General features: G+C 47.7%; 1 protein-coding gene and 1 long non-coding RNA gene across 2 annotated transcripts in view; both read right to left on the minus strand.

The window, feature by feature from the left end:
* The window catches only part of LOC142055108 (uncharacterized), a 59786-nt gene extending 37768 nt beyond the window's left edge, over positions 1–22018 (minus strand). The window contains exons 1-3 of the long non-coding RNA XR_012659810.1: positions 21461–22018; positions 20610–20694; positions 17430–17659 (exon numbers count right to left, since the gene is read on the minus strand). This is a non-coding gene — a long non-coding RNA (uncharacterized LOC142055108). The remainder of the gene's footprint in view (positions 1–17429; positions 17660–20609; positions 20695–21460) is intronic.
* Positions 22019–23145: 1127 nt separating this feature from the next.
* Positions 23146–26323, minus strand: CST3 (cystatin C). Its single transcript, XM_075088582.1, has 3 exons — positions 25310–26323; positions 24669–24782; positions 23146–23545 (listed from the first exon to the last, which is right to left on the minus strand). The coding sequence occupies exons 1-3, from the start codon at positions 25541–25543 to the stop codon at positions 23468–23470; spliced, it is 426 nt and encodes a 141-aa protein (XP_074944683.1). The 5' UTR covers positions 25544–26323; the 3' UTR covers positions 23146–23467.
* Between the last annotated feature and the right edge of the window lie 1045 nt (positions 26324–27368).

Below are 27368 nucleotides of genomic sequence, written 5' to 3' on the forward strand. Positions count from 1 at the left end.
GCAACAATACAGCAGGCGGACCAAGCAAAAAAGTGTGGTTTGCTGCTGTCTGTGCCTTCCCATCAACACTCGTCCTGTGCCCCAAAAAATCTTGCTGGCATCATTGAGACAGAAAGGATGCAGGGGCCCCAAACACGTTGGAGATCAGAGGCCTAGAGAGGAAAAAGTAGGGAACCTAGTAAAGCAGCAAGAGTGTATGCCAATGCAAACCTGCATCACTAGGAGAGTCAAGGAGATCAACCCCAACCAAGCCTGCAGCAAATATGCAGCAGGGAGTTTCTGACTGTGTTTTCCTCCAGCCATAAAGATTGTCTAGGACAGGAGCACTTGCCCTATGAGGAGGCACTGAAGGAGCTGGGTTTGTTCAACCTCGTGAAGAGATGGCTGAAGGGTACGTAACAGCATGCCCCCAGTACCTACAAGGAGGCTCTTGAGGAGGCAAAGCCCAACTTCATGCTGGTACACGGAGGCACAGGAATAAGTTGAAATGGTAGGTTCCAGCTGGATTTAAGGAAAAAGACTACTGTAAGGATGTTCAAACACTGTAATGGGTTGCCCAGAGAGGTGACTGAGTCTCCACCCATGGAGAGTTTCAAGACCCAACAGGACAAAGCCCAAAGATCCCTGGTCTGAATTCACTGTTGACTCATCTGGACTACAGACCTCTGGAGGTCCCTGCCAATCTGAATAATCCTCTGATCTTGTGCAATATGCTAACCTTACTGCTCTCCTGGATAGAGAGGTTTTTCCCATTTTTGTTTGTGTCTGTGCTCTTCTGTCTAATCATGGTCTGGCTCCTAGAGGACAAACATTGCAGGCCAAGACCTGGGCTGACTGCCCTGTGAAGAAAGAATAAATACTTGCTTTTTGTTGCTGTAGCTGAAAGCATATGAGCACATGCTTCGTCTCATTACTAATCTAAGAAGTGGGGACCCTACCATGTATGTAAACTTACGACCTGGTAAGCAAGTTGCTGTCAAATGCATTTGCACCATCAGGATTCAAATCCTCCGGCTACCTGCTGCTGGTGTGCACAGTGCTGTTTAAAAGTTACATCACTTTAAAAGACATCACTCCAAAATCAAGCAGAGAAAATACCAATTTTAAAGTGTTGGGGGATTTTGTATTGGACTATGGTGTAAATCCAGATAGGAATACTACTGAAAGTCATAGTAGTAACTGCTTATTTCCCCCTAATAAAGTGATTATGTTTGTGACTTATGAGTTGATGAACTCTGCTCATAAAACTGAGACAGCTTTTACTAAGTATGTGCATCACAGGCATCTCATCATCCTATACATCACTACAGAATGATAGAATCATAGAATCACAACTGCTTTGGGTTGGAAGGGACCTTTAGGGGTCATCTAGTCCAACTACCCCACCAGTGAGCAGGGACATCTTCAACTACAGCAGGTTGCTTAGAGCCCAGTCCAACCTGACCTTGAATGTCTCTAGGGACGGAGCCTCCACAACCTCTGTGGGCAACCTGTGCCAGTGCTTCACTACTCTCAATGTAAAAAATTTCTTCCTTATGTCCAGTCTAGATCTACCCTTCTTTAGTTTAAAACCATTACCCCTTGTCCTGTCAAAACAGGCCTTTCTAAAAAGATTGTCCCCATCTTTCCTATAGTCCCCCATTAAGTACTGAAAGGCAGCTGTAAGGTCTCCCCAGAGCCTTCTCTTCTCCAGGCTGAACAACCCCAACTCCCTCAGCCTGTCCTCATCGGAGAGGTGCTCCAGCCCTTGGATCATTTTTGTGGCCTCCTCTGGACCCACTGCAACAGTTCCATGTCCTTCTTGTGTTGAGGGGTCCAGAGCTGGACGCAGCACTCCAGGTAGGGTCTCACCAGAGCAGAGTAGAGGGGCAGAATCACTCCCCTTGACCTGCTGGCCACGCTGCTTTTGATGCAGACCAGGATATGGTTGGCCTTCTGGGCTGCAAGTGCACATTGTTGGCTCATGTCCAGCCTTTCATCCACCAGTACTCCCAGGTCCTTCTTCAAAGGGCTGCCCTCAATCCCTTCATCCCCCAGCCTGTATTGATACTGGGGGTTGCCCCAACCCAGGTGCAGGACCTTGCCATTGGCCTTGGTGAACCTCATGAGGTTCACACAGGCTGACCTCTTCAGCTTGTCCAGGTCTCTTTGGATGACATCCTGTCCTTCTGGCATGTCAACTGCACCACTCAGCTTGGTGTCATCTGCAAATTTGCTGAGGGTGCACTCAATCGTGCTGTCTATGTCATTGATGAAAATATTAAACAGCACTGGTCCCAGTATGGACTGCTGTGGGACACCACTTGTCACCAGTCTCCACTACCCTCTGGATGTGACCATCCAACCAATTCCTTATCCATTGAGCAGTCCACCTATCAAATGCATATCTCCCCAGTTCAGAGAGAAGGATGCTGTGGGGGACATGAACATCTGGACACCATCTAGAGCGTTATGACCTGAAGCAAAGGCAAGATGTATACCACTGCTCGGCCAAAGTGCTTGACTTGCATGAAGCCAGGTAACTGGAAAAGATGGAAAATAATGCTCATTCTACTGGGACAAAATGAAAGAGGAGAGGTATGAAAAGGGGTCTGTCAGGTGGGGATGGTCCCAGAGAGGTTCAGGGTAGGTTCGGCTGAAAGTGCCACATTAATGACATGCTTATGTATTTTGAGGTGAGGGGACTTTGCCACGCTTTGTCCCAGGCAGTGTGCCCATGGGACTGCTCAGCCAAATTCTGCAGAGACCAGGATATACCTAGGAGGGGAGAAGTTTCCCTCAGAGGGCACCTGGGCATGGCAGGACAAGTTCTGCTCTTGCCTGGCTCCCCACAGCCAACACCAAGCACCTCCCCACCACAGCGTGGAGGCTCCCCACCAACAGCAGCAAGATGCAGCCCCAGAGCCATGCTTCTTCATGCTCATCACACCACGCAGGCAGGCAGGGGACAAGAGAAGCCTCCCAGGGCTAGCAATGTCACAGGGAACATAATAAAGTCTCTTGCCTAGAACACTTCCCTTGATAAAAGTCTCTCTTTGCAGCAAGAGTGAAATAGCACTGGGAAGGTGTCTCCATCCTAAATTATCTGCAAGCATCTTTAGTGTTGCAGCCTTCAGCAGCCAGCCGCTTCAGCATGGTCTGCTGTAAACATCTTCCTCGCGTGCAGCTCTGGGAGCCCATTCTGCTCTCTGATCAGTGATGTGCAATTTCCCAGTGCAGCAAACACTGTGAATCTTGCAATCAAACAGATCACTCGCAACTGGCTTTCTGTGAAATAGCCATGCTTATGTTGGCTTTTCATGAGTATTCAGCCCAGCACGGTGGGGGCTTTTGCAGGAAGTGAGCAAACAACGATTGCTAATGTGTTCAAATGAAATTCAGCTTTGGTACTTTGAACATTTGCAGGAAGAAAGCAGAGGAGGCTGAGCCGCTCGGTAGCACTTTAGCATTCTTGAATTCAGCTCCTGTGGTCCAGTGTTGAAGAGTCCTGGTGATTAAAGGGCATCAGGGGTAGGACCAAGTGGATCTGTATAACTGCAGCTACAGGAATACCTGTAACAGCACAGAACAGCAATGCTCACCCAACCACAGGGAACAAGACCTTTCCCATCACCTGCTGATGTGGAAAATCAACCAAATCCCAAGCCTTTGCCATGCAAAGCTGGTGGCTACTGAAAGATTTTAACCTCCACAGATGGGAAGTAGCATATCGTTTTCAGTTGCACCGCCTGGTTTTGGTGCTACAAACACACATTAGACAGCATGGAGATGGGTAATGCTGTGTGTATGAAATTAGGAACATGTCAGGAGCACATTGCACAGTCAGCTGTGGGAGGTGGGTTTATGACTGAAAGATAAGACTGAGTTTATTTTTTTTTATCTGAAGATCCTTATCTAATCTTAAATGCCTTTTTAGGTGTGCTTTGGGGGTCGTCTCCAAAACAAGGAAAAAGCTTTTTTTCATCCTCACAGAGGATAGCTGCATGGCAAAGGGGCTGCTGCAAGACTGAGTTTGGGGCTGAGTGAGAGAGAGATGCTGTATCCCCACAGGAGAGGACCTGCATTACTCAAGGCTTTTCTATCTGTGTACATTCTTCCCCTCCTTCTCCAGTCTTGGGGCTTTCCTGATGAGCTCTCTGGGATCTCATCACCTTTCTCTGGGAGGAAAAGCTCAGTTTTGAGTGTTGTTGTTACTGCCCTATTTCCTCCTGGGGAGGAGATGGGAATTAATATTTCTGGCTTGGCTTTTGGACTTTTCCTTACAGCAAGCTCAGCAGAAGCCACATCACACTCCATTTACCAGTGCTGGGGGAGGGATGCGCCCTGGAGGCACTCATGGAAGTGAGGGGTGCCGAATGCTGGAGCAGCATCCAGCTGCAAACATTGCACAGGGGTGGATACCGCAGGGTTGGAGTGGAAGGCTGAAAATTTACAGCCCAGGTCAATAACAGAAGTGAATAATTACAGCAGCTGTTCTCTGAAACTATTAGCAGCAGAGGTAATCTCCTCCTCCGTCTTAATTAACCAGAACTGGCCAAAAGTGGTTTTACTCCTACCGCTTCTTCCTCCCCTTCCCAAGGTAAAAAAAGTTTATGAATTGTGGGATGTCAGTTCATAACAAAAGTGGCACCTTAGGTTTGTGATCATCTGAAATCAGTAATTTGAAGGACAACACAGTGGTCATTTTAAAATCTAATTAAACAGGAAACATGAAATCAATACTGTACCATCAAACTCCTGGCTCCAAGAAGACTTGTACGAGATCCAACCTACAGCTGCCTGGGGGTTCACTCTTCAAACATGCCTGCACTCAACTGTACTGGGCATTTCTAACATCAACTACAAAAAAACCCTTCCCACTGAGAGATACAACGAAATACATACGAGCAGTGAGCTTTCCCTTTGCTGCACTGCCAATGCTCCTGGGCTTGCACCAACCTGTCCTCTGCCACAGGTCCCTCCTCTGGGATGTGGGTGACTCAGGGTCAGTTCTGCACCTGGATGTGGTGTTACTGAATTTCTTTCCTGAACAACATAGGAAGAACATCTAGGTTTTCTCCAAGCCAGTGATCCATGATCACATCTCTCCTGCTGGAGCTGCTCTACTGCATGGGAGTAACATGGAACCAAACAAGGAGCAGAGATGGAAAAGCAAGAGGTGGGCAGGTTGCAAGTTCCTGCTGCTGTCCACCACCCTGCAAGGATGCAGGAGCACGGCCGTGCTGTGTTTTCCAGGAGTCCTGGTGAAAACGTCATTTTTCCCCGTAAGCAGCCAGCACAGCCGTTGTGCTGAGAAAGACATGTTCAGGGGGAATAAGCCAATGTCAGTGAGCGGTGTTCACCACGCTGCCATTTTCAACTTCTTCATTCGATAGTCACCAGTATAAATCAGAATAAAAATATTTCAACTACAGCTCTCTTCTGAACAAGCATCTTTAAGATTTCTGCCAACTGTCAGCGTGTCTGGCTCATCAAGGAGAAGCAGGAAAACTTCTAAGCAAAGAGATCAAGTGATCAAATCCCTTAAAAATGTAACTTCTCTGATTAAACACTCGAGGCTGAGGCTCTGAAGGTTTATTTATCCTGGGGTGAAGAAGGCAATTAAACACCCAATGCTTCTGAAGGCTGCTGGGGAGATGTCACTCCTAGCCTGCTTTGGTTGCCAACATTTGGTGGCAACAAAAGGAATGAGTAATGCATTCTTTGTAAAGCAAAGCAGAAAAGGATAGTCAGCTGGGAAGGAAACACGCTGGCAGCAGCCTGTCCTCTTTACCTACCTGCACGGGGCTGCAAAAAAATGGGGGTGGACTGATACTCACTTTGCTGTAAGGGGGTAGCCAGCTCTACCGAGCAGTGGGAAATATGGCCAGAGATCAGAGCTCTTGGCTTTCCCTGTTTTTTCCCCCAGCTTTTTCATCCCCAACACAGCCAGACTCGTGGCCTTTGCTACTACCACCCCTGGTCCCTTTGCTAGTCTACAGCTCCCAGCCCCTGGCTGAACCTCCCCTGTGCAGCAGAGAGCTGACCTGCGCCCCACGCCAAGGTCTTGCAACACCTGAGCCACATCCATCCCAGTGTCACTCCACAAGCTGATGCATTGCTCTGCCTCAAAATATTTGCACGTATGCATTTTGCATACACCTTCTGTATGTCTGCCCTTCACAGACATGTGTGCGCCCTGGCCACTCTGGCCAGTCTTCAGAGATCTGGGTGTATCTGACACCCCTTGATGGTGCTGCCAAGCATACATGTTCCAAAACATCTGCACACACAGCAAAGCCAGTGTGGCTAAGCCTTGCTTTGCTGTCCTATAGCCTCTCCAACAGCATCTCCTGGCTGGAGGGACCCCCCCAAAATTGTACCAGCATCCTAGTAAGGATCAGGAGGAAGGTGAATCCTTACTAACTCTTATTGCTTCCTCCCTACTCAAACCTCTTCAAAGCAGGTTTTCAGAAGCACAGACCTACTTCAGGTAATGAATTACATGGTCTCATGTGCACAGCAGATGTTGGTAACTTGTTCAGTGCAAAACTTTGAAACAAAACAAAACTGCAATACAAAAAATCAATGTTATATTCTCGCATCAGTTTATGGAAAATGAAGACCCTGCTGTGCCTGAAATTATTCTGTTCCTTTAAGGGGAATGAATAAAGTCTATCTTCTAATTATTTTTTAATTCACTGAGAATTGGGAAAGTTTGAACAGGAAAATAAGGCAAGCATGTCAACAATTTATAGTTATATATTCATTGAAAATTGTCCAGGCAACAGCAGCACTATCTAACAAAAATTATCCTAAAATTTCAACTCTACAGGTGGGTTCACTTCAGGGAAACTTAATATCATTACATTTCCATGTTTCTTTCCAGAACTTCATACATAATCATAGCAGGTTTACACCAGCATGAAAGTGCACAAGCAGAAAGATGCTGATGCCTTGCAGCACAATTAATTTCTCCAAGTAGTAAATTGACCCATGTGTCATGAAGGCCAGACTGAGAGAGTTACAAAATGTTCCTCTGCAAAAACTGAAAATTGCTTGTATTATTATGATCCTGTTTATTCTGTGGGTGCCAGAAAAAATTAAAAATTACATACTGAGAAAATTGCCCCATATTGAGAAAATTTCGCCCCAAAATAAGAGCTCAGCTCCTGTGTAGCCACAGCAGTGAATGTTTATATATATGTATATCTCTACTCAAATGGGTTTGGAACTTTTATTTTTTTTTTAGATGGGGGTGGGGGTGCCTCACTATTATCACCATTTTACAGACTGGGGAAACTGAGGCACAGAAAGATGAGGCAACTTGCCCAGGATCACCCAAAAAGCCAGCAGCAGAGCCAGAAAGTAAAACTGAGACTCTTAAGATCCAGTCCTGATTTCTGGGGCATGCTGTCTTGTGGGAAGCAGTTTGGCTCCCTGTCACCTCTACCAAGGCTCTCTGCCAAGCTGAGAGCCACCCACAGGCCAACCTGGCCAACACGCAGGCCTCAGCACAAACAAACGACCTCGTAAAACCTGTGGTGGACCTGCCTGTTCCCTGCGACAGATGGAGATACATGGACCTGCATACTTGCCTTTTGGGTGAACCGGGAGAAGTTGGATGTTAGTGACCAGAATATCATCTGGAAGTCCACAGACTCTCAGTGGGGCTTCCCCCACCCACTAAGATGCTGGGGGAGCAGAAGAGCATAGCAGTGACACAACAGCCTGAAGCCATGAAACATGTACCGTATATCAACCTACTGCTACCATTCACAAGTAGGACAAAACATAGCCCTTGCCCTACAAGAGGTCCAGAAAAATCACTGCACTGCACTGCAAAGATCACATCCTTGGAAACATGGCAGTTGCAGCTGGAGTCACAAATTAATGCAGGCTGGCAAAGAGCTCTGGAGATACCTGGTCCCACACCACACTCAAAGCAGGGCCAGCTTAAGCAGGTTGCTCATGGGCCTACCTGGTTGACTTTTGAATGTCTCCAATGGCAGAGGTCCCACGGCCTCTCTGGGCAAGCTGTTGCAGTGCTTGGCTGATGAAAGGGGGGAATCCAGTCTGATCCTCTTGTTTCAGTCTATGCCTGCTCGCTCCTCTTCTCAACATGCACTGCTGTGAAGAGCCCAGGCCCATCTTCTAGAAGACCTCTTTGAAGTACTGGGGACCTGTACTGTCCCTTCTCCTGGCTGAACCTCACAGGGCAGGTGCTCCAGCCCAACCACCTCGACAGTATGCATGACCTGGGGCCATATCATAGCACTGTAGAAACGCACAGAGGACAAAAATCTTCCCGTGTGCAAAAGGGGCAAGCCAGGATCCATCCTGCACCGTGCATGCATGCATGCATGCAATCCTTTCTCACCTGATTCATCCACCATCCCACCGTCCCAGTGACTCTGCAGCCGCCAGATTAATGTGGAATGAGTTTTACTCTAGGATCAGCCATTCTTCTTTCCTTGGCATCCCTCCAGCTCCTGCCAAAACTCTTTGTTCGGGCCTGCAGGGCTGGGAGTTTCAAGAGATTTCACTCCAGCTCCAGCACAGCTCAGTAAATGTGATTTGTGCCACTGCTAGTAAAAGGCCACAAGCTTTCTCCTACCCTGACAGTGCAAGACCTCAAGGCATGCCTTGGCCCAAACTAATTTTGACTTCTTTTAGCTATGTCTAAATGTGAGGCCAACTCCATGCAAGAGTGATACCTGAGCTCCCAGTCTGCACACACAACCCACAGTGGTCAAAGCGTGGTCACTACTGGAGTGAGCATGTAAGAGCATGTAAGCAGAAAATGTTAAGAAAATTTATAAAAGTAAACCCACCACTACTCTCAGACTCCTCCGTGCCAAGATCTCAGGATAACTCACTGTGAGCACCCAGTTTCTCCATGTGACTCAGACTGAAGTCCCATTTGAAGGACCCAGAGGTGGAAGGGTGAATGTGACACCCATGAGACGGGATAGAATCTGTGAAGATTTTGCATAGAATGTTAACCATTTCATTCGTGAGGCTTTTCTGATTGAGTCAGGGTAAAGCCCATTAATACAATTGGAAGTGCAATAATAATAATAATAATAATAATAATGCCTTTTTGTAATATTTGGGTTATTAGGCTTTTATGAGGACTACAGATAAACACAGTTCAGGCAACACTGACTTGTGCATCCTTACAGGAGCGGTGGCAGGCAGTCAGGGAGAAAAGGCAGCACTGCCACCCCCATCCTGACCTCTGCCAAATTTGCGTAAACCTCCCCAAAACCCTGCTGCCTCCTTTTCCATCCCTCACAGCACAACAGCAGGATCTGAGCTTTAGTTACCCATGGTGGCTGGGAGCATTCCAGTTTGCAAGAACAAATCCTCACATAAGGTACCACCTGAAATCCCCATCCAGATAACATGTTATTTTAATGCACAGAGGGCTTCTGCCTTGGAAACCACTGGTACCTGTGTTGGACTCTGGTGCGCAAGGTAAAGTCAAGGGTCTAGGAGAACCAAGTAACCAGAAGCCATGCTTAGACATCCTTCATTCTCAGAACTATTTCTTTTTGGTGCAGTCTGGAGGTCTTACCCACTTTTTATGGTACTTTATAATAATAAAAATAGAACCTATCAGCAAAACAGACCTATGATAGCATTAAATTCATTAAGAGCAAAACAGACAATTCAAGTCAAGTTACCCTGAGAGGAACTCAAATTAGTGAATTAAGTATTGTCTCAGATCTCCAAATCCTCCAAAAAATGGCAGCGAGTGATCAAATCCAAAAGGGGACAAAAAATGCTGTTTGCTGCTCCAGTCTTGGTCTCCAGATGTGTGTGAAAAGATGCTTTCGCTCTGCTCTGGCGATGACCTCAGAGTACAGTGTTAGCTTTGACCAGGTGTCGAGCCAAGTGGGTCTTAAGCAAGAGAAGTCACCCACGTCAGACACAAAACAAACTCAGTTACTAAGCACAGAAACCAAAAGGTTTCCTTCAATCTCACTGTATTGTTTTGTCCTTAAATTGAAGAATAGATAAAATAATCATCGGTCTGCTCTTATTGAAGCTTTCTTTCCAAACCCAGTGACTTAGGATTGAGATGCAGCTAATGACAAGACAACCCTCAATATAAACTTTCAGTAGCTGTTTAGTAGCTATTTTGCTTCCAGGAAAGTATGTAAACTTAGCCTTCCACCTCCCTGAGCAGGTGTTGAGGGGAGCAGGACCTTGTGGCAGAGCTCTCTGGGGACTCAAAAAATGCAAATACTTTTCCTGTATGACCACAGGAGGGCTCAGAGGGGATGCCCTGTCTCCCCCAGACACTGCCCTCATAGTGCAGCTGGTGCTGCGTTGTGCTACCAAGAACCCCTTGTCCCTTACTCAACATCTTGCATTCACTCACATACTGCTTCATTAAACTGCGTTTGGCTGCTGGCAGGAAACAAGGAATCCAGCCATGCCTGACCTGGGCACAGCCAGGACCAACCCGAGGACTCTGAGCCAAGCACTCCCAATTAATTTTTGTACTTTCGCAACCTTTTCCATTTGATACAAGACAATTTACATTTTTCCGAGTCTTGCTTCAAACAGGGGTCTGTCACCCTCAGACAGAAGAAATAAGCTCTTAATTGATGGCATAATATCCCAGGAACAAGAAAGCAACCAGCAGCAAACAAAAAATTATCCTGATTTTCATTTCTTCTGCACAATGATCCCAATTATACCATATATCACATCATTTGCATTGCCACAAACTAGCTTTTATATCTGCTTGGGTTGCAAGCCATTTAATCTCAGCCTACCTTTAAAAAAAGGCTTGTAGAAAATGAGATACTTGCTTTATGCTGATGCAGTTAAGGGAGCTAATTGCAATTCCAAAGCAAATAAGATTTATGCATGTTAATAGCCTGAGGGGTCCAGGAGCCAACTAGAGTAAGGCTCTTGTTCTTCTGTTTTAATAATCCACGGGGCAATCCCAGGTATTTACATTAATTGAATCCTCCAGATCTCATGTAATTTCCAGGCAATAATTTCCTGGGGAGGGGGAGAACATTTACCACTAATTTCAGAAGTGTGCATATGACTTTTGCTGGCTTTGCATGTGGCCCTGAGACATATTTGGGGCAGCATAAAGACAGTTTCCCACTTGATGTTTACTTGCCAGGACTAAATGCCACTGTTATCAAAAAAAGGTGGTTTCAGTGTCTGCAGAGTCAATGGTTTACTCCCCCTCATTCCTGGGTCTGCCAGTACAAGAAGCCGGTATTCAGCATCTCCAATATTTACAAGCAACACAGTGGCATGCGTCAGTAACTGTTATTGGGAAAGTAATGCAAAGTTCTACAAAAGCGTAATAGACTGCATTTCTATTAGGCCAGAGATCTGAAGAATCACTGAATTAATTTCAGCTGTCATTAATATCTTATAACTCCTGCTGTTTATTGATCATGATGGAGAAACATCTAGTTTCTGCCTCTTTTCTTATGGCAACATACTGAAAAACAGCCAATTATTTCACCAACAGAAGGAAATATTTTCTTATGCAGAGCCTGGTTTTCCTGAGGAGCTAATCACAATGAGATATCTCCAGTGTAACATTTTTGCAGTTCATAGCCCTTAACCACAAACATTTATGTAGGTATCTGTATAAAATTTGTAACAGCCGCAAATATAATTTGTCAATCTTTGTGTTTGATTGCTTCTCTGAGCACCTGCCAGGTACAAGGGTAGTGAAGGATCTGTGGTCAAGGATGCTCATATTTCAGTATTCATACTTTCTTACACAGCCTCAGGACCTGTCCTTGCAGAGGCATGACTAAAGCTCTGCAACTATTTTTATCATATTTGGGCTATCTAGCAAAATGCATTTTCTATTCCAAAATTATGGAAATCACAAAGCAAAAAAAATCATACAATCATAGAATGTCCTTAGTTGGAAGGGACCCACAAGGATCTTTGAGACCAACTCCTTTCACTGCACAGGACAACCCCAAATTCACACCATGTGCCTGAGGGTGTTGTCCAAGTGCCTCTTCAATATTGACAGGCTTGGTGCCATGACTGCCGCCCTGGGGAGCCTGTTCCAGTGCTCCACCATCCTCTGGGTGAAGAACCTTTTCCTAATATCCAACCTAAACCTCCCCTGGCACATCTTCCTGCCATTCCCTTTGGTCCTGTCACTGGTCACCACAGAGAAGAGATCATCAGCACCTGCCCCTCCTCCTCCCCTTGTGAGGAAGTTGCAGACTGCGATGAGGACTGCCCTCAGCCTCCTCTTCTCCAGGCTGAAAAAACCAAGTGACTTTAGCCACTCCTGATACGGTTTCTCCTCTAAAGCCTTCACCAACTTTGTGTCCCACCTCTGAACACTCTCTAGTAACTTTATATTCTTAATATACTGTGGCGCCCAAAACTGCACACAGTACTCAAGGTGAGGCCGCACCAGCGCAGAGCAGAGCAGGACAATCACCTCCCTCAACCGGCTGCAATGCAGTGCTTGGTGCACCCCAGGTTGGCCCTCTTGGCTGACAGGGCACGCTGTTGGCTCACGTTCAACTTGCCATCGACCAGAACTCCCAGATCCCTCTCTGCAGAGCTGCTCTCCAGCCTCTCATTCTCCAGTCTGTATGTACATCATAATAACCAAATCCATGTACAATCACTCAATAACCCAGCACCAAAAAAATGAGTGCACAAGCTCCTCTGCCACTGAGCAGTGGGGCAGTGCAGGACAAGGCATTTCTCTGCTCCATTTCCCACTTCTCTGCCTGATCCAGCCGCAGCATAAGTGTAATAACAGCAGCTCATGGCACACAGCCCTTTGCCCAATGTGGACTCTGGCTACTGTCACAGCTGTGGGTGCCACTGGAGCTGCTGGAGGATTTTTAGCAGAACAAGGAAGCCCTGTGTTTGCTCCTGGACTGCTTCTGCAATCTTAATGCATGTCAGGGGAGGGGTTTGCTGACTGCATTGGTATTTGATGTCCCTCAGATAAACCATGCCTCTGAACCAGCAAGTGTGGCTGGTTGCACCTGCCTAGAATGTAGGCAGGGAGGTGTTTCTTCCTTGCTCCAGACTGAGCAGACAAACAAGAATGTGCCTAGAACGCAACATGCATTTTTGAGGCTTGCTGCATGCTAAGCCCCAGATTATATGTGCAGAACATGTTTCAGGGCATACATAGCATCAGCTGTGGAGGACAAGCATGTTCATGTCTGCATTCCTCAAAAGATGGGGAGAAAACTCAAAAGCACTGAAGACTCGGGAAGTATCTTATCTTGATCTCAAGGAACACGATAAATGTTTCTCTCCACCTAGAGGCAGATACAGTTAGTTGTTTTTGCTCTTCGCACTTACACAAACAGCTTAATTATCCTCAGAAGTAGGACAAGAAGATGAGGTGAAATTAGAATAATTTCCTTCAGTTTACGGTCCACCTGGACACAAGATGCTGAGGTATCTGTTGGCAATGGAAATATCCAGGCAAAGAGTTGCAAAAATGGGCACTGATCTTGCAGGAGAGCATCTGTTTGGGACATCCAGGATATTGAGGGCCTGACTGAGGCAGCATCAGTCCCTCTAGTGCCCTTCTGCTTGGGTGATCAAAGCAAAATGTGGCTCCAGGCAGGCTGTATAAGACCTTCCTCCAGGAGGCACCTGGGCGGAGGTGGCCACTTACCTGATGGGATAAGGAACGGGGTTGTGGCAGATGCCTGGCCCTGCCTTGTTTTTGGTAAGGATAAGAAACCAGCCTGCCTTGCATCCCTAGCCTGGTCTTGCATCCCCTGTAAGATGGTGACCCCCTGTGGAAAGTTTTTAGGTTACACATACAAGGCTGCAAGAGGTAAGAGCATTAGCTCGGCACTGGGGAAAGGAAGGCTTTACTTAATCCCAGGTATCTGGGACCACTTTTCCCTGCTGGAAATTAATCATAGAATCATAGAATCATTAACGTCGGAAAAGACCTCTAGGATCATCAAGTCCAACCATCAACCCAACACTACCCCTGCTCCTCCCTGCTAACCATGCCATGTTACCTTTCTGAAGATCAGTAGACACAAGAATGGGGAAGGACCACACCATCAACTTCCCCTCACCAGCTGTCCCATATGGAGGTAAGAGCCACCAAACAAGTCCCATCCCATGCTCCGTGCACCCAGCATTCAGCAAGCCCAGCAACCCAATATCAAGCACATCCAAGCAATCACCAATGAGGAGAGTCCTGTACAGCCCAACCCAGGGGTTTCGAGCCAAGAGCAGCCCTCTGTCCTGGTCCCACTCTCTGAAAACAAAGGCTGGGGTTGTTTACCAAATGGCAACAGGATGCTCACCAGGCACTGCAGCCCTTTCACAGGTCTCCTTTCAGCAGCACTTCTCCTTTAAAGTGCTGAAGAACTGAAGATTTCTCCAATCCTCTTTAAAAAATAAGACAAAAACCATTGAGGCTGGCATGCAGCTTATAGCGCAGGCCCAGACACAGGCTCATTTCCAAGCAAGTCACTTCAGCACACAATATTGCTTTAGGTCAAAAATTGTCTTCTACACCAGGCTTTGCCACAAGCATCACCCCCAGGATGGGCAAGGATGCTGGGGACTGCGTCCCTGAGCCACAGCTTTGCACCAGCTGGCGCTCCCCATCCTGGCCCTGCACAGCGCAGCAAGCATTGGTCCTGGCTGGAAGCTCTCTAGATAGCCAACATAAGGGGAGGCAACATCATCATCTTCCTCTCTCCCCTCCTAGCCCCAGATGCAGTGAAGCACTCAGCATTTCTCCCCATTCTGAGGGCAAACAGACTAATTTCAGTGCGCTCCGTATAAAATGTGGTAGATATCTGAAATCTGACCAAAACGTGTCAGTCTTGGGTCAGTGTTTCATTTCTCAGTCACTACTCACTCTCACTACTTTCCAATCAAATTGGCTCTGTTGATAGCCAGAGGATGCTCAGGATTTTCTAATTTCAGCACTGCAAACTCAATGGAGGGTCTGAAAACCTGTCAGGCATTTTCCCTCCTGCCTTCCCGCTCCTCCGCTATCAGCTGAGAAGCTCTGCAGTTAGTACTGAGTTGACAATCAACTCAGTGATTGTCATGTGATGAGGTGGAAAACATCATTTTAGGGAAGCCGTGGCTCTTCCCTGATGAATCCTACCCCACCAGACATAAGCACAGACCAGCCGTTTTTCCTGTGAGCCCTGCCCGCACATCAACCTGTCCCACAGTGTGCACAAAGCACAGCTATCTCCCCACATGCAGCTCCAGGCATAGTGGACCCCAATGACATCTGCTTGGGGGATTAAATATCTAGCTCTACCCTCTTCTCCTGCAGACTGGGTTTCTCTATAGCAACTGCTTCCCTCAGTGAGTGCAGGCTTTGGGCTTTCTTTCCCATTAGAGGTGATAATCAAGGGGTCAAAATGAGATTTTTCTGAGAGCTCTTGATTTGTCCTGGATTGCTGAAAGCATGTCTGTGCTCCTTTTCCTCTAACATCTGAACTCTGCTGCTTCATGCTTTCCCAGCACAAGCATCAGCAAGAAGCATTAGCTATATTTGGGAGACAGTAGTTTAAATTGCCACAGAGCAAAAAAGTCTCTTGCAGGTTCTCCAGCTTCCTATCTAACTGAGATCCCAGAGCCAGTTTTGTTAGAAAGCCTCTGAGCAAGACAGCTGGGCAAAAAGCATGTCAGAGCTGTGGAAACATTACATTTCATTATTCTCCAAACATTTCGCAGAAGAAATAATTTTCACTGAGCCACCTGGGGTGTGCAGGAAATGGACAAAGTATTGGATTGACTAGGAAAACCATTTCCAACTATGTTCTCTGGCTAACACAGAAAGCAGTGAAAAGACCTACTATCCAGGGAGGAAAAATAGATAATTAAAAATCTGTAGTCATCTTAACAATTCCCATGAGTTTTAACATGGGAAGGTCAGTATGATTAGCCAATCTGCCCAGCCAAGCCAGGCTCAGAGGTCCAAAGCTAATTTCATCTTACAGGCTACTGCTCTTCTTGAGGGGAGCCTGCTCCTGAAGAGTTCCCAGAAACCCCTTCTGGGACCAGCCATGTGACCCCCAGGTTCACCAAATCACACCTCTGCTCAAACAGAGTTTGGTACATCCAGCTTCACACAGACAAGCTGCAACATGGTATGCAAAGAGCATCTTTTCAAACGGCTCTGGTGCCCCCTTTCCTCCAGAAAAGGCATGCTCAGAACTAGCATGGCTGGTTTTGCAGGCTGAAGTCACCCAAAAAGCCCAGCCAAACTTTTCTCCGGCCTCTTCTCATCAACACAGTTGGCTTCATCCAGCTTGGTTGGCCATCAACAAGATAACGCTAGCCTTACTAACCACGGAAGTCTCCTGATGCTCCTGTGGGGGCGGAAATCACTGTGCTTTTGGCCTTTGGTACCCAGAGGTAGGAACTTCCCTAGGCAGCTGCTTAGGACAGGTCCTGGCACAACTCGTCTTGCACCTTGGTTAGCCCAGGACTACAACAGTGAAGGAGCAAACAGGGTGAAGAGAGATGATCACCAGCCCTGCAGTCATTATGGCTGCCATGTGATTGAGGGTGGCATTTCATTTTCCTCTCTGTCCTGTAGCAATTCACAGAACTTGTCACTGCAGCAATTCTAACAGGAGATGACAGAGGGTTGAAGATGTTCAGAGATAAGCGGTCCATGCTTTCCTCATCACTAGTGAGGGCAGGATGTCTCTGCATGGGAGGCCTTGAGGGTGGCAGCAATATCACCACCCACCCCACAGTCAAGGGTGGGCTACGTTACTGGGAACAAGGAGGATTCAAGCTTGACTGATGTTAATACCACAGGTTTTAAGCTGTTCTTAGCCACTTCTGGCACCCAGAAATGGTAACTTTTCTCCAGGGACGTCAGGGTTTCCCTCCTTAGCCCCTTAAGAAGGGAAGAAAACCACTGCTCAACTGTACAGATAGCGGGACTTAACCTAGGACAAAGGAGAGGGGTATGCTTAGTGTAAACATCACTACTTCACCTGAAACCACTCTTTTCTTGCCAACTTTTATACTCAAGATATAAAATCAATTCCCTGGCCAGGCCTGAGTAGCTGGGTAGTGCCCTTTGCGGTACCTGTACTCCACAGGAGGACAGAGGGGATCCTGCTGGGTTTAGCTTGTCTATGGGATCATCTTGCAACTGAGTAGATGCACACACTTATATCAGAAGAGTCACTTAGGGAGAAAGTTTCACTTTTTTGCACTCATACTGGTTCCTAACTGCTCACATGATGGTTTTTTAAATTGATACAATGTCTACATGCTTAGATTTTATTTTAAGCTTCTTTCGGTTTTCCCCCTCCAGTCATTCTCCAGGTCAAGGGGAGAGGATGAAGTGATGTTGTCACACAGTGTCCCCTACAGACTGTTGCTGTGAACAGCCAGGACGCCTGTTTGTACGGTGAGCGGCAAGAGCCACCTCCAGCACTACCTACCTGCAGACATGGGCCAAGAGGTAAGTAGAGGGAGGAGATGCCTTCACTTGCTGATGATGGCCTCGCCCCAGCTACAGCCAGATCACCCCGGGGTGCTTAGAAGAAAAGGGGTGGAGATGGTATGACACAAGGTATGACGTTCCTCAGCTGGTGGAGAAGCAGGGACAAGTGTCTCCCAGCAAGACACAGTACAATGGAAGCATCGTGGGTCACTGGTGGTTCTTCTCCAGCTGGAAGCAGAGATAGGTTTACCCGTCACCAGTCCTACGCACACACATACTCACACCCGCTGCCAACAAGGTCAGAAACAGCACCCAGCACACGCCCCAACACTCATGCACCAGCTTCTCATGGAGACGAGCGGCTGAGCTTCTCCTTTTCTTCCCTGTTGCAAAATCCTACGGTATGAGCCTAACCACTAACCAAGGTTGAGCAATGCCATGCGAGTGATGACACAGAAAGGCTAGTGTCATAGAACATAGCAAGTGTCACCTCAAGCCCTGAGTCCTGCCCCAAGGTCCACTGCCACACTGAGCCATGTCCGTATCAGAGGGGGACAGCAGGGATCTGCATTGTGGAGCCTTCAGGTTGGCTGCTTTTCTCACACAGGTGGGCACTGAGAGTCCTGCTCACCTCTCCTTGCCAAGTCTTGGACCATGCTGCCTGGAAAGGGGAACCAGGCACCTGCCCTCCCACCTTCTCACCAGCAGGCCACCACCAAAGCTGAGTGACAAATCACGGAGAGACCCAGCATCATCAGCAGGACACTTAGAACCATAGAATCATTTAGGTTGGAAATGACCTTTAAGATCATGAGGTCCAACCATTAACCTAGCACTGTCAAGTCCACCGCTAAACCATGTTCCTAAGCACCATGTCTACATGTCCTTTAAATACCTCCAGGGATGGAGACTCAACCACATCCCTGGGCAGCCTGTTCCAATGCTTAACAACACTTTTGGTAAAGAAATGTTTACTAGTATCTAATCTAAACCTCTCCTGAAACAACTTGAGGCCATTTCCTCTCGTCCTATCACTAGTAAATTGGGAGAAGAGACCAACACACACCTCATTATGACTTCTTTTCAGTTAGCTGTAGAGAGCGATAAGGTCTCCCCTCTGCCTCCTCTTCTCCAGGCTAAACAACACCAGTTCCCTCAACCTCTCCTCATAAGACCTGCTCTGCAGACCCTTCACCAGCTTCATTGCCCTTCTCCGGACATGCTCCAGCAACTCAACATCCTTCTTGTAGTGAGGGTCCCAAAACCGAACACTATTCAAGGTGCAGCCTCACCAGTGCCAAGTACAGGGGCACAATCACTGCCCTACTCCTGCCGGCCACACTATTCCTGATAAAAGCCAGGATGCTGTTGGCCGCCTCAGCCACCTGGGTACAGTGCTGGTGCATGTTCAGCCCACTTTCCTGCTTAACCTTGCAGAAATGACCTCCAGATCACTATTGCATCCCACAAGGAAAGGAATCTGAAGTCTTACCTCTCCAGTGTCATCATCAAAAGATAAAGCACCAAGATTCAAAATGGGACATGGGTTTGATCAGTAAATTTGATCTCCTGGAGGATCCACGCTACAGTGATTCTAAGGCATTGCATATTCCCGATGAATACAAACAACCTAGCACCTTCAAACACTCACTAAGAAGCCTCCGTGCCTTAGGCTAAGCAATATTGTACATCCTGAGCACATGCACATTGGCAAGAGCACTGGACAGCCCAGCCCAAGGGCTGCAGAGTGACCTGGATCTTCACATGGTCATTTGCTTTCATAATTGCAGGAAATTGCTGTTTAGGCTGTGTGCAGACAGAAGCATCCTCATCTGGCAGGAGTGCTGATATCTTTAAGATAGCTTCAACAATATCAGAAAGACCCTGCAGGGGAATGTCACAGGGAGCAGCAAGAGTAAGAGATGAGCCAGTAGCTGAGGGGCCCCCAGCACTGGCCGTGTCCTCCCCAACAGGGCACAGTCCCATGGGGTTTCAGTATGACTGGTAAAGCCAAGGGTGGGACAGGGTGCATCACGGCCCCAGACACAGCGAGAAGATGAACTGGGACCAGAGTCGCCCCAGGGAGCCCAATCTGGAGCAGAAGGGGCTGGAGACAAAGCTACAAGGTAGGTCCAGCAGCCAGGGCCAGAGATAAGGACACATCTGGTGTACCTCAGATAGGCACAGGGGACCCAGGCTTAAGCTTAAACGAGGTCTTCGGTCATGGGCAGAGATGGTGTGTGGGTGAGGGTCCCAGATATGGTGGAAAAGCCAAAGGCAACCTGTACCGCATTTCTCACCAGTGTTTGGGCTCTTCAGTTCTCATGGTAAAGCTGCTTTTTATCTCAGACTCTCACACATATAAGATGCTCCCCAAAAGAGCCAGCTAGGGTGAATGCTGCCAGCCTGGTCAGGTGGGATCAATACTTCTGTTTGTTCACACTAATGAGGATACAGCCCTGTTGTCTTTAACTGAGTATGCCATAGTTGTGGCACACCAGTAATGCCCACAGGCTCCAAAAGCATCATGACTTTCACAGCTCTGTGTCTCAGCTGTGCTTTGCAGAGCTGGGAGCTACAAGTCCATGTGAGTATGGGTCTGCAGGTGCAGGCACTGCTAAGGTATACTACACTTCTCAGCTGGTTGGCCCTAAATCCCTCCCTGAGTCCCAGAGCCAGGAAAAAGCTTTGGGTTCATGAGCTGTAGCAGCAGCAGAGCTTTGACCCCCCTAAGTGTAAGGAAGCACGACCCCAGAATTGATCTGTCAGATACAAGCAAAGCATAACAAGAGACAACATGAAATAAGCACTTCCTGGTCACTCCTTCATGTCTGTCACTGACACTTGAAAAAGTCAGGCAGCAGATGCAGCCAAAAATAAGGGCTCAGAGTTCAGCTGACCCAGCCACTGCAGCCAGCCAAGCAGAAAGACCTGCAAGCAAAGTTCTCTTGGCAGAGGCACTTCCACTAATGCTCTTAGCCTGTTGCAAATGCAAAGTAACACAGCCCAAAGTGGAAGGTGCTTAAATTAGGTCAGCCTTTTTTAGCATTTGCTCCAAGTGGAGAGCACATAGGGGACAATCACCAAGGCTGACACTCAGCAGCTTGTGATCATGGGGTAACCTGTGCCATTCGTTTGTGCCCTTAGTCATTGGCATTTCAACATGAAAACACAGTACCTTTGAATTCAGGAGCTCAGAAGACTCAAACTCTCATTTTCTCTGGCACGGCCACTCTTTCCCGCATGCTGTTCAGTGTTGCTGGCTAATAAATACAGCAAAATGGTGGAAATGCCGGTTACATCCATCTGCATCCTCATTTCTTGCCTAGTCTCCTTACTAAGGAGACTGGTGCAATTACCCATCCAGGCCTCAAGCCAAGACGATAAAAGGGAAACACAGGAAAACCCACCAAAAGCATGATGGAGCCCTTCACCACTGCCTAGTGCTTGTATAGATAAACTGGAAAACAGAGAACAAGCATGTACGAATGAAGGAACTAGTTAGAAAAATGACAGGTGGGGGCACCTGAGCGGCTTGGCACCAGGATTTCCTCGGTTGGCAGGGTAACTGACCCAACGATGTGGCAGACAGGCACCTGCACAGTTGCTGACCTGGCGGGCAAGAGAAATGGGCCACCTTTGTGCACAGCACTCAGAGCAATGATGGCAGGGAAGCAGGGAGAATAATTCCTATGTGACCTGAGCACATGCTGGATGGAGATCCTTGGTGTCGGGCAACCAGCTCATCCTGCTGACAACATGAATCGAGATCTGGCCTTGTGCTCACCACAAGCTCATCAAACCCCAGCAATGATGGGAAGTGGCATTTCCCTTGGGAGAAAGCAACCCGCAGAAGAAGCACTCCTAGGGAGCTGTATTTCGCACCAGAAGCTTGTTTACTGGTTACTTTCTTGTTTTGCTCTCCTTCATTAGATTCGAGCCCCTCCATGCCCAAAGATGTGGTTGCATTAGCTCTCATCGAGACAACATTTTTTAGGCAAAGAATAACATCATCCTTACAATTCTCACCTCAAGCTGCTTTCTCCAGCCATCAGATCACTTCTGCAGCTCTTCTCTGCAGCCCTCCCACCTTCCTTTCAAAGCAGGTCCACCAGACCTGGCCACAGGACTCCTGGGCTTGAGGATTAACTTAGGGCATGACAGGGCACTGGACTTGCTTCATCCCTGGGTGAGATTTACACCAAAAGGAATAAGTTTACTTCAAAACACAGAATAACAAAGACACAAGACGAAGTAAGAAATGCACTACTACGGCTATGCAAAACAAGAAGCATCCCTGTTGCTCAGCTCAGCACCTTTGACCACTCCCAAGACTCCTTCCCCTATTACCTAAAGATGAAATTTCTTTCGAGAGGATCCTGCTCCTTCATTTCAGTCTTCCCCAGGAGGAAAAACCAAAAGACCCCTCCTATGCATGATCCCAAGCTCCAATCTCACTTGCCTTCTGCTCAGGGTAGCTTCCTTGTCCTTTTTCCTTGGGTTCTTGGACATCAAAAGACATTGAAAAGATACATTTTCTTCGATCTGGAGCTGTCTTTCCCTATGATGCTCACACCAACCCCAAACACGATGCCATACTTACTGAAACAAGCAGCAGCACACTCGACTCAGTGAAAGACCCCACCAGGCTTAAACACCCACTTCGATTTAGAGGGTTGCTTCTGGAAAACATGCACACTCACAGAATAAAGCCAGATTTTGTGGACTATACCCATTTGCTGTAAAACTACACTGGCTGATAACAAGGTTTCTTTCTTATCAGTTATCCACTTAACACCAATTACTAACTTTCTCATTGTTTTTGCACTAGGCTGTCCTTAGGCTAACTAGGTTATGGGTATCAGGGTCACCTGTCCTTTCCCACACAGGTACAGTATCCCTAATTTCCCTGCAATACAAATTCATCATAGTTTAACAGGAAACATCTCAGACAGTTCTCTTAAGAGTTCTTGGGTGCAGATCCTCTCTGCCTGCTGATTTAAAGGCATTTGCCCAGATCAGACATCATTCAAACTCCCCCAGCTAACACACAATACACATTCCACCCCACCCCCACAACCAGAGACAGGCTTGCCCCCATGCACTCCAGGCAATCCTGCACCCATCTCTACTTGTAAACTGAAGCTGTCGTGGGTTAGGCACACATGCCAAAACAGCTACTGCTCCAGCTTCACCAGCTATAGTTCAGGTTATAAGTGAAACAAGTCATGCTACTGCTTAGACTACAAGGAAAGCCCTCTGGCTTTCTGCTCAGACAAAGCCAGGAATGGAACCTGCCACAGGAAGCAAGGGTTCCTGATGCACCCCAAAGGCAGAGCAGGAAGGCAATAGAGTGGTTAATTCTTATGCAGCACAGCTGCATAAACACAGGCAGTCTTGCGACAGACTAGTACAGCAGCCAGGACCCACGCTGATCACAGCATTAGTACAAGCTTTGGCTAATCTCCCCAAGATGAAGTGCTGCATAGTGCAGTGTTTTCAAAAGCAGAGTGTTTCTCCAGTAAAAATGGCTACAGAATTCCATCTCTTACTCAAAACCAGAGGCTAGGTTAAGGAGACATGGTTTATCTCCCCTGTGATCAGGGCCCCACATTCCTTCTCACCCCATTCTTTGGGCTTTTTATATCACAAATAAAAAGCAAACCCTCCCTCCAAGACAGGAGAAGCTCAAAGAAAACCACAGAACACAGCAATTACTAATTAAGCTTTTATGTTTACAGTAGTCACTTAACAGGGGTACCAAGCTTTTTTTTTTTAAACCAGGTTTCTGTTGTTGGAATTACTTTATTGGGAAAGCTGTAGGAAGTCCAAAACAGCTTCTCTAAAATGTGATTACGAACAAGAAAAAGTTGAAATCATACTGTGCTTTAAAGGAAGGTTACATAGTTTAACTTGCATAGCACAAGCGTATGTAAGGACTTAACATGTATTGCTAAAGCCCATCTCTATTTGTGTTATTGCTTTTCTTTTAAATCTGAGCAACTGGTTGATGGCTTCTGCTGGACCAAGGTAGGCTTATTGGCACTCACTCTTCAGTAGTTTAATTTGGTTTAGCCAAGGAACAGTGTACACCACAAAGTTGCAAATGGTGTGCTAAGGAGAGAAAGAAAAAAAGCAGTTATTGGATTAAGAGCATAAACAGTGTCATTGACCATTGTTCTACACTGATTTACTAGCCCACATGATGCAGAATGTACACCACTTCCATGGCTCTCTAGATTTGCACTCTCCTGACAAATGTTCTGTAACATCACTCCTGTTTGTACCTGCTCAGGATGAATCATTTCTCTCAAACACTAACAGAGAAGCTAAGCAGTCAGCACTTCTGAAGATCAGGTTACCTCCTTTACCCATTCACACACAGGAAAGCTTTCCACGTGGGTAATACTCCAACATAAGCTGTCAGGCACAGGTAAGCACGGCTCATCTGTATGTCCATGTGTCAAATCACAGCAGCTGTCGTTATGGTACACACAAGCTTCTAGCTAAGTGCTTAATGGATCACTTGTGCACAGCTATATTTCTCATACATGCCAGCAGAAAGGGCACATACAGAGAAGCTAAGTCTATCGCTATGATTAATAGAAGTAATGAAGTACTATCAAAGAACTAGACTCAGGCCACATCAGGGCAAACGTTTGGTGCCTTCATCTGAAAAGATAAAGTACTCCTTAAAAAGCATTGCTATGAGACAAGACTCCCAGGTAACAGCTTGACAGGCACAGAGAACAGGGATAATCTGCCTCTTGTGATCAATGCTTAGCCCAAAGTACTATTCACAGTAACAAGTCCCCCAGGAAAGTGTGTCAAGTCAAGCATGTTTACATCCCCACGAGACAAGAGGAGCCAAGAATGGTATGGGGAGTCAGGACACTGGACTGAGAGCCAGGAGACCGGTAGGCTTGCCAGTTTCCTTCATACATCCTTGTGATCCAGACCACAAGCACTTTTTAAGATGACTGAGGCACACAGTCCTTCATACCCTACAGCCTCAGATCCCCACTTACAAAACAGGCTAAAAGGCCCTGCCTTCTCTGTCACCGTCATCTGGCAAGACAAGTCCTGCAAGGGCAATATCTTGTTAAGCATAAAGGCATGAGGTCTCTGATCTTGGCTGGGGCAGACAGGGGACACTACTCATACCTCTCCATACTAAGCCAGCCAGAGGGAAGGGATTGGAAACACAGGGGCCAACACACTGTGCTCTGGAGCCTACCTTAGCCATCTGTGGCTCATCATGGAAAGTACAGCTCTGGAGATCAGTTGCTGGCTTCGAGCAAGTTGTCCGGCCAATCTCAACCTTAATTAGGTACTTGATTCCAGACACAATCTACAACAAAACAAGTGGGCAGAAGCAGCTTTATTTGCAGCACATATAGAAGGGCTCTCTGACAAGAGAAGCCTAGCAGAAAGGCAGAGGTTTCTGGTTATATGATGGAAACCAGAAGTACAGAGGGGATTGTATGTGGCAACCTCCACAGCGGATGCACTTGGCACCCTTTCAAAAACAGGAAGCAAAATCCAAGTAAACAAGTCCCACAACACAGCTTCCTTAGTCAGTAAACAAAGACATGTGTTAACTCAGCAGCAGCGTAAAGAAATTACCTTATTCACTAACACACGGCACTCAAGGGCATTCAGATTGACAAGATGTAAGCTATAAAAAAAATATTTTATTCACTTTCTGTGGAAAAAAAACCCAGCTTGAACAACCCCTCACACTTGAGGACTGCTCTTTCTCCAAAGAAATCCCACAGACCTCCTTTTCAGCTGCTCCCCAGAGGATGCCACGGCCGACCCCGAAACACACACACACCCCCACATCCCGGGGAGGGGCCAGTCCGCCCCGGCACCCACCTGCTTCTTGGCGTTGATGACCCGCACCACCCGGCTGGAGTACATGTCGTTGCTGGCCTTGTTGTACTCAGCCATGGCGAACTGCAGGGCCCGCTGCAGGCCCTCATCATTGTCGGTGTTGGGGATGTCCACCGGAGCCCCCACGAGTCTCGGGCGGTCCTCGCTGCCCAGCACGGCGCCAGCGAGCATCAGGGCGGCGGCCAGCAGCGCCAGACACTTGCCTGCTCCCGCCATGGCTGCCCGTTCTGTCCTTCTCCGCTCCAGCCGCCGCCATTTTAAGGCCGGCGGGGCGGGGCGGGCCGCGGCCTCGGCCCAAAACAACACCTCCCCGTCCCGCCCCCTCCTTGGGCTAGGCTGCCGGAGGCGAGGCTGCCCTGTGAGGGGTCACGGCGTGGCCGCGGGCAGACTTTATAGAGAGGCAAGGCACCTCACCAGAAGCGCCCCTCAGCAGTCCCTCTTGGTGCTGCTGTCTTTTCCCTTCAGAAAGACCAGCACTACAAGGAGGAGAGGGTTGCAGTAGCCCCTGAAGTCTTAGCATGCTGGGGAAAGACCTGTGCCCCAAAGCCATCTTGCTTGTGGAAACACCCCTGTGTCCCCTGTCCCTCAGGGTGGGGACAGGAGGTAGGTGAGGACATGGCACTGGCATTACCCTGCCCATGGCCCTCCCTCTGCAGGGCTACAGGTGGAGGATGTTTTCCTGCACAGATCTGGGAAGTTGCACACTTTCGGGAAGTTGGAGACAGTCAAGGCTCTGCTTCCTTGTGGGTTATTCTAGCACTTATTTCCCTCTACTGCAAAGGGAAAATAAAAACCACAGAGCATTTTAAGCTACAAATGTGGCTCCCAGCACAAAACAGCATGTGTCATTTCCTGTATCTGCCTCCAGAGCACTGCTGTTACCTCACTACGCTAATTGTCCTGCTGAAGGTTAGAGGGGCATCTGCGGCAGGGGTGGCCTCCCAGGCAGATCGCCTAACTTCCAGTCTCCTCTCATAACCGCAAGCCTACCTCCCCCATCCCATCAGGAATCCTAAGTTTGGAAAGACAGGACCTAATATAGCATGAGGGAACTAGCTCCAGTGAGATTAAAGGCCTCGTGGTGTTGTTAGGCTAAGAGAGGGCCATGTTTTGTGCCTGAATATCCGCATCATGCCTTATAATGAAAAGGCTTGCGTGCTAACTGGAAAGGCTGCCTGCATGCTAGCAATATCCAGCATGAGAGTTGTCACTGGAAAAATCCCCGTGGTTGGCAACAAGATTTGTGACTAATTCAACGCAACAGGGCGTTGGGGTAGTTTTTACAGCTAGAGAAAGGCGTGAGCACTGCCAAAAGCACCAGAGAGGGGACTGGGACATGGGTATTGGGATGTGAGCCATAGCTGCTAGCAGCAGCAGGAGTCAGCTTCCATGTATCTTTTGCCTAATAGGCCTTGGATCCAGATTGGATCAGTTTAAAGCTCAAGGTTAGAGCTCACCTAGTGTCTTTAAAGGCGAAGGCTTTCTTTTGCACTGTCAGTGACTGCTGCTAACAGGAACAGACGGCTCCAGCCTAAATCAGTCACTGTACCTCCAATGTACCTGCCAGGTCTCTTCCCACCACCCTGTGCTGACACTGCCAGCTCAGGCCTCCATCAAGCAGTGCCCTGGCTCCCAGCGGCTGGAGATGCTCACCAGCCCCACACAACACATGCAGGGTTCTGTGCCTCACACTACCACACAAGTGAAAACCAGTGCCTTTGGGATTCAGGGAGCTTTGACCTTGCAGGCAAACAAGCAAGCAAAGTCTTAGCTCTGCTTGGATCACCCCATTGGAGTTAAGGTATCCAGCATGGATTAAACTCACACTGGCAGGCAGTAAGTCAGCTTTCGGTACAGTCCTGGTGATCTCATGGTTATTTCTGCAATTGGGCATTGTGCAAGGTACAGGATGATGCCGCTACTTCCCTCTCACCTCTGCTTTGACACCACAGCATGCCCATTCAGCCAGCCCTGTTCTGCCTTAAAAAACCCAGGGTTTCAGTTTCTTCTCACATGCCAGTCTGTCACTGGCCCAATGAAT

This window comes from Phalacrocorax aristotelis, chromosome 3, assembly GCF_949628215.1.
Source record: "Phalacrocorax aristotelis chromosome 3, bGulAri2.1, whole genome shotgun sequence".
NCBI lineage: Eukaryota > Metazoa > Chordata > Aves > Suliformes > Phalacrocoracidae > Phalacrocorax > Phalacrocorax aristotelis.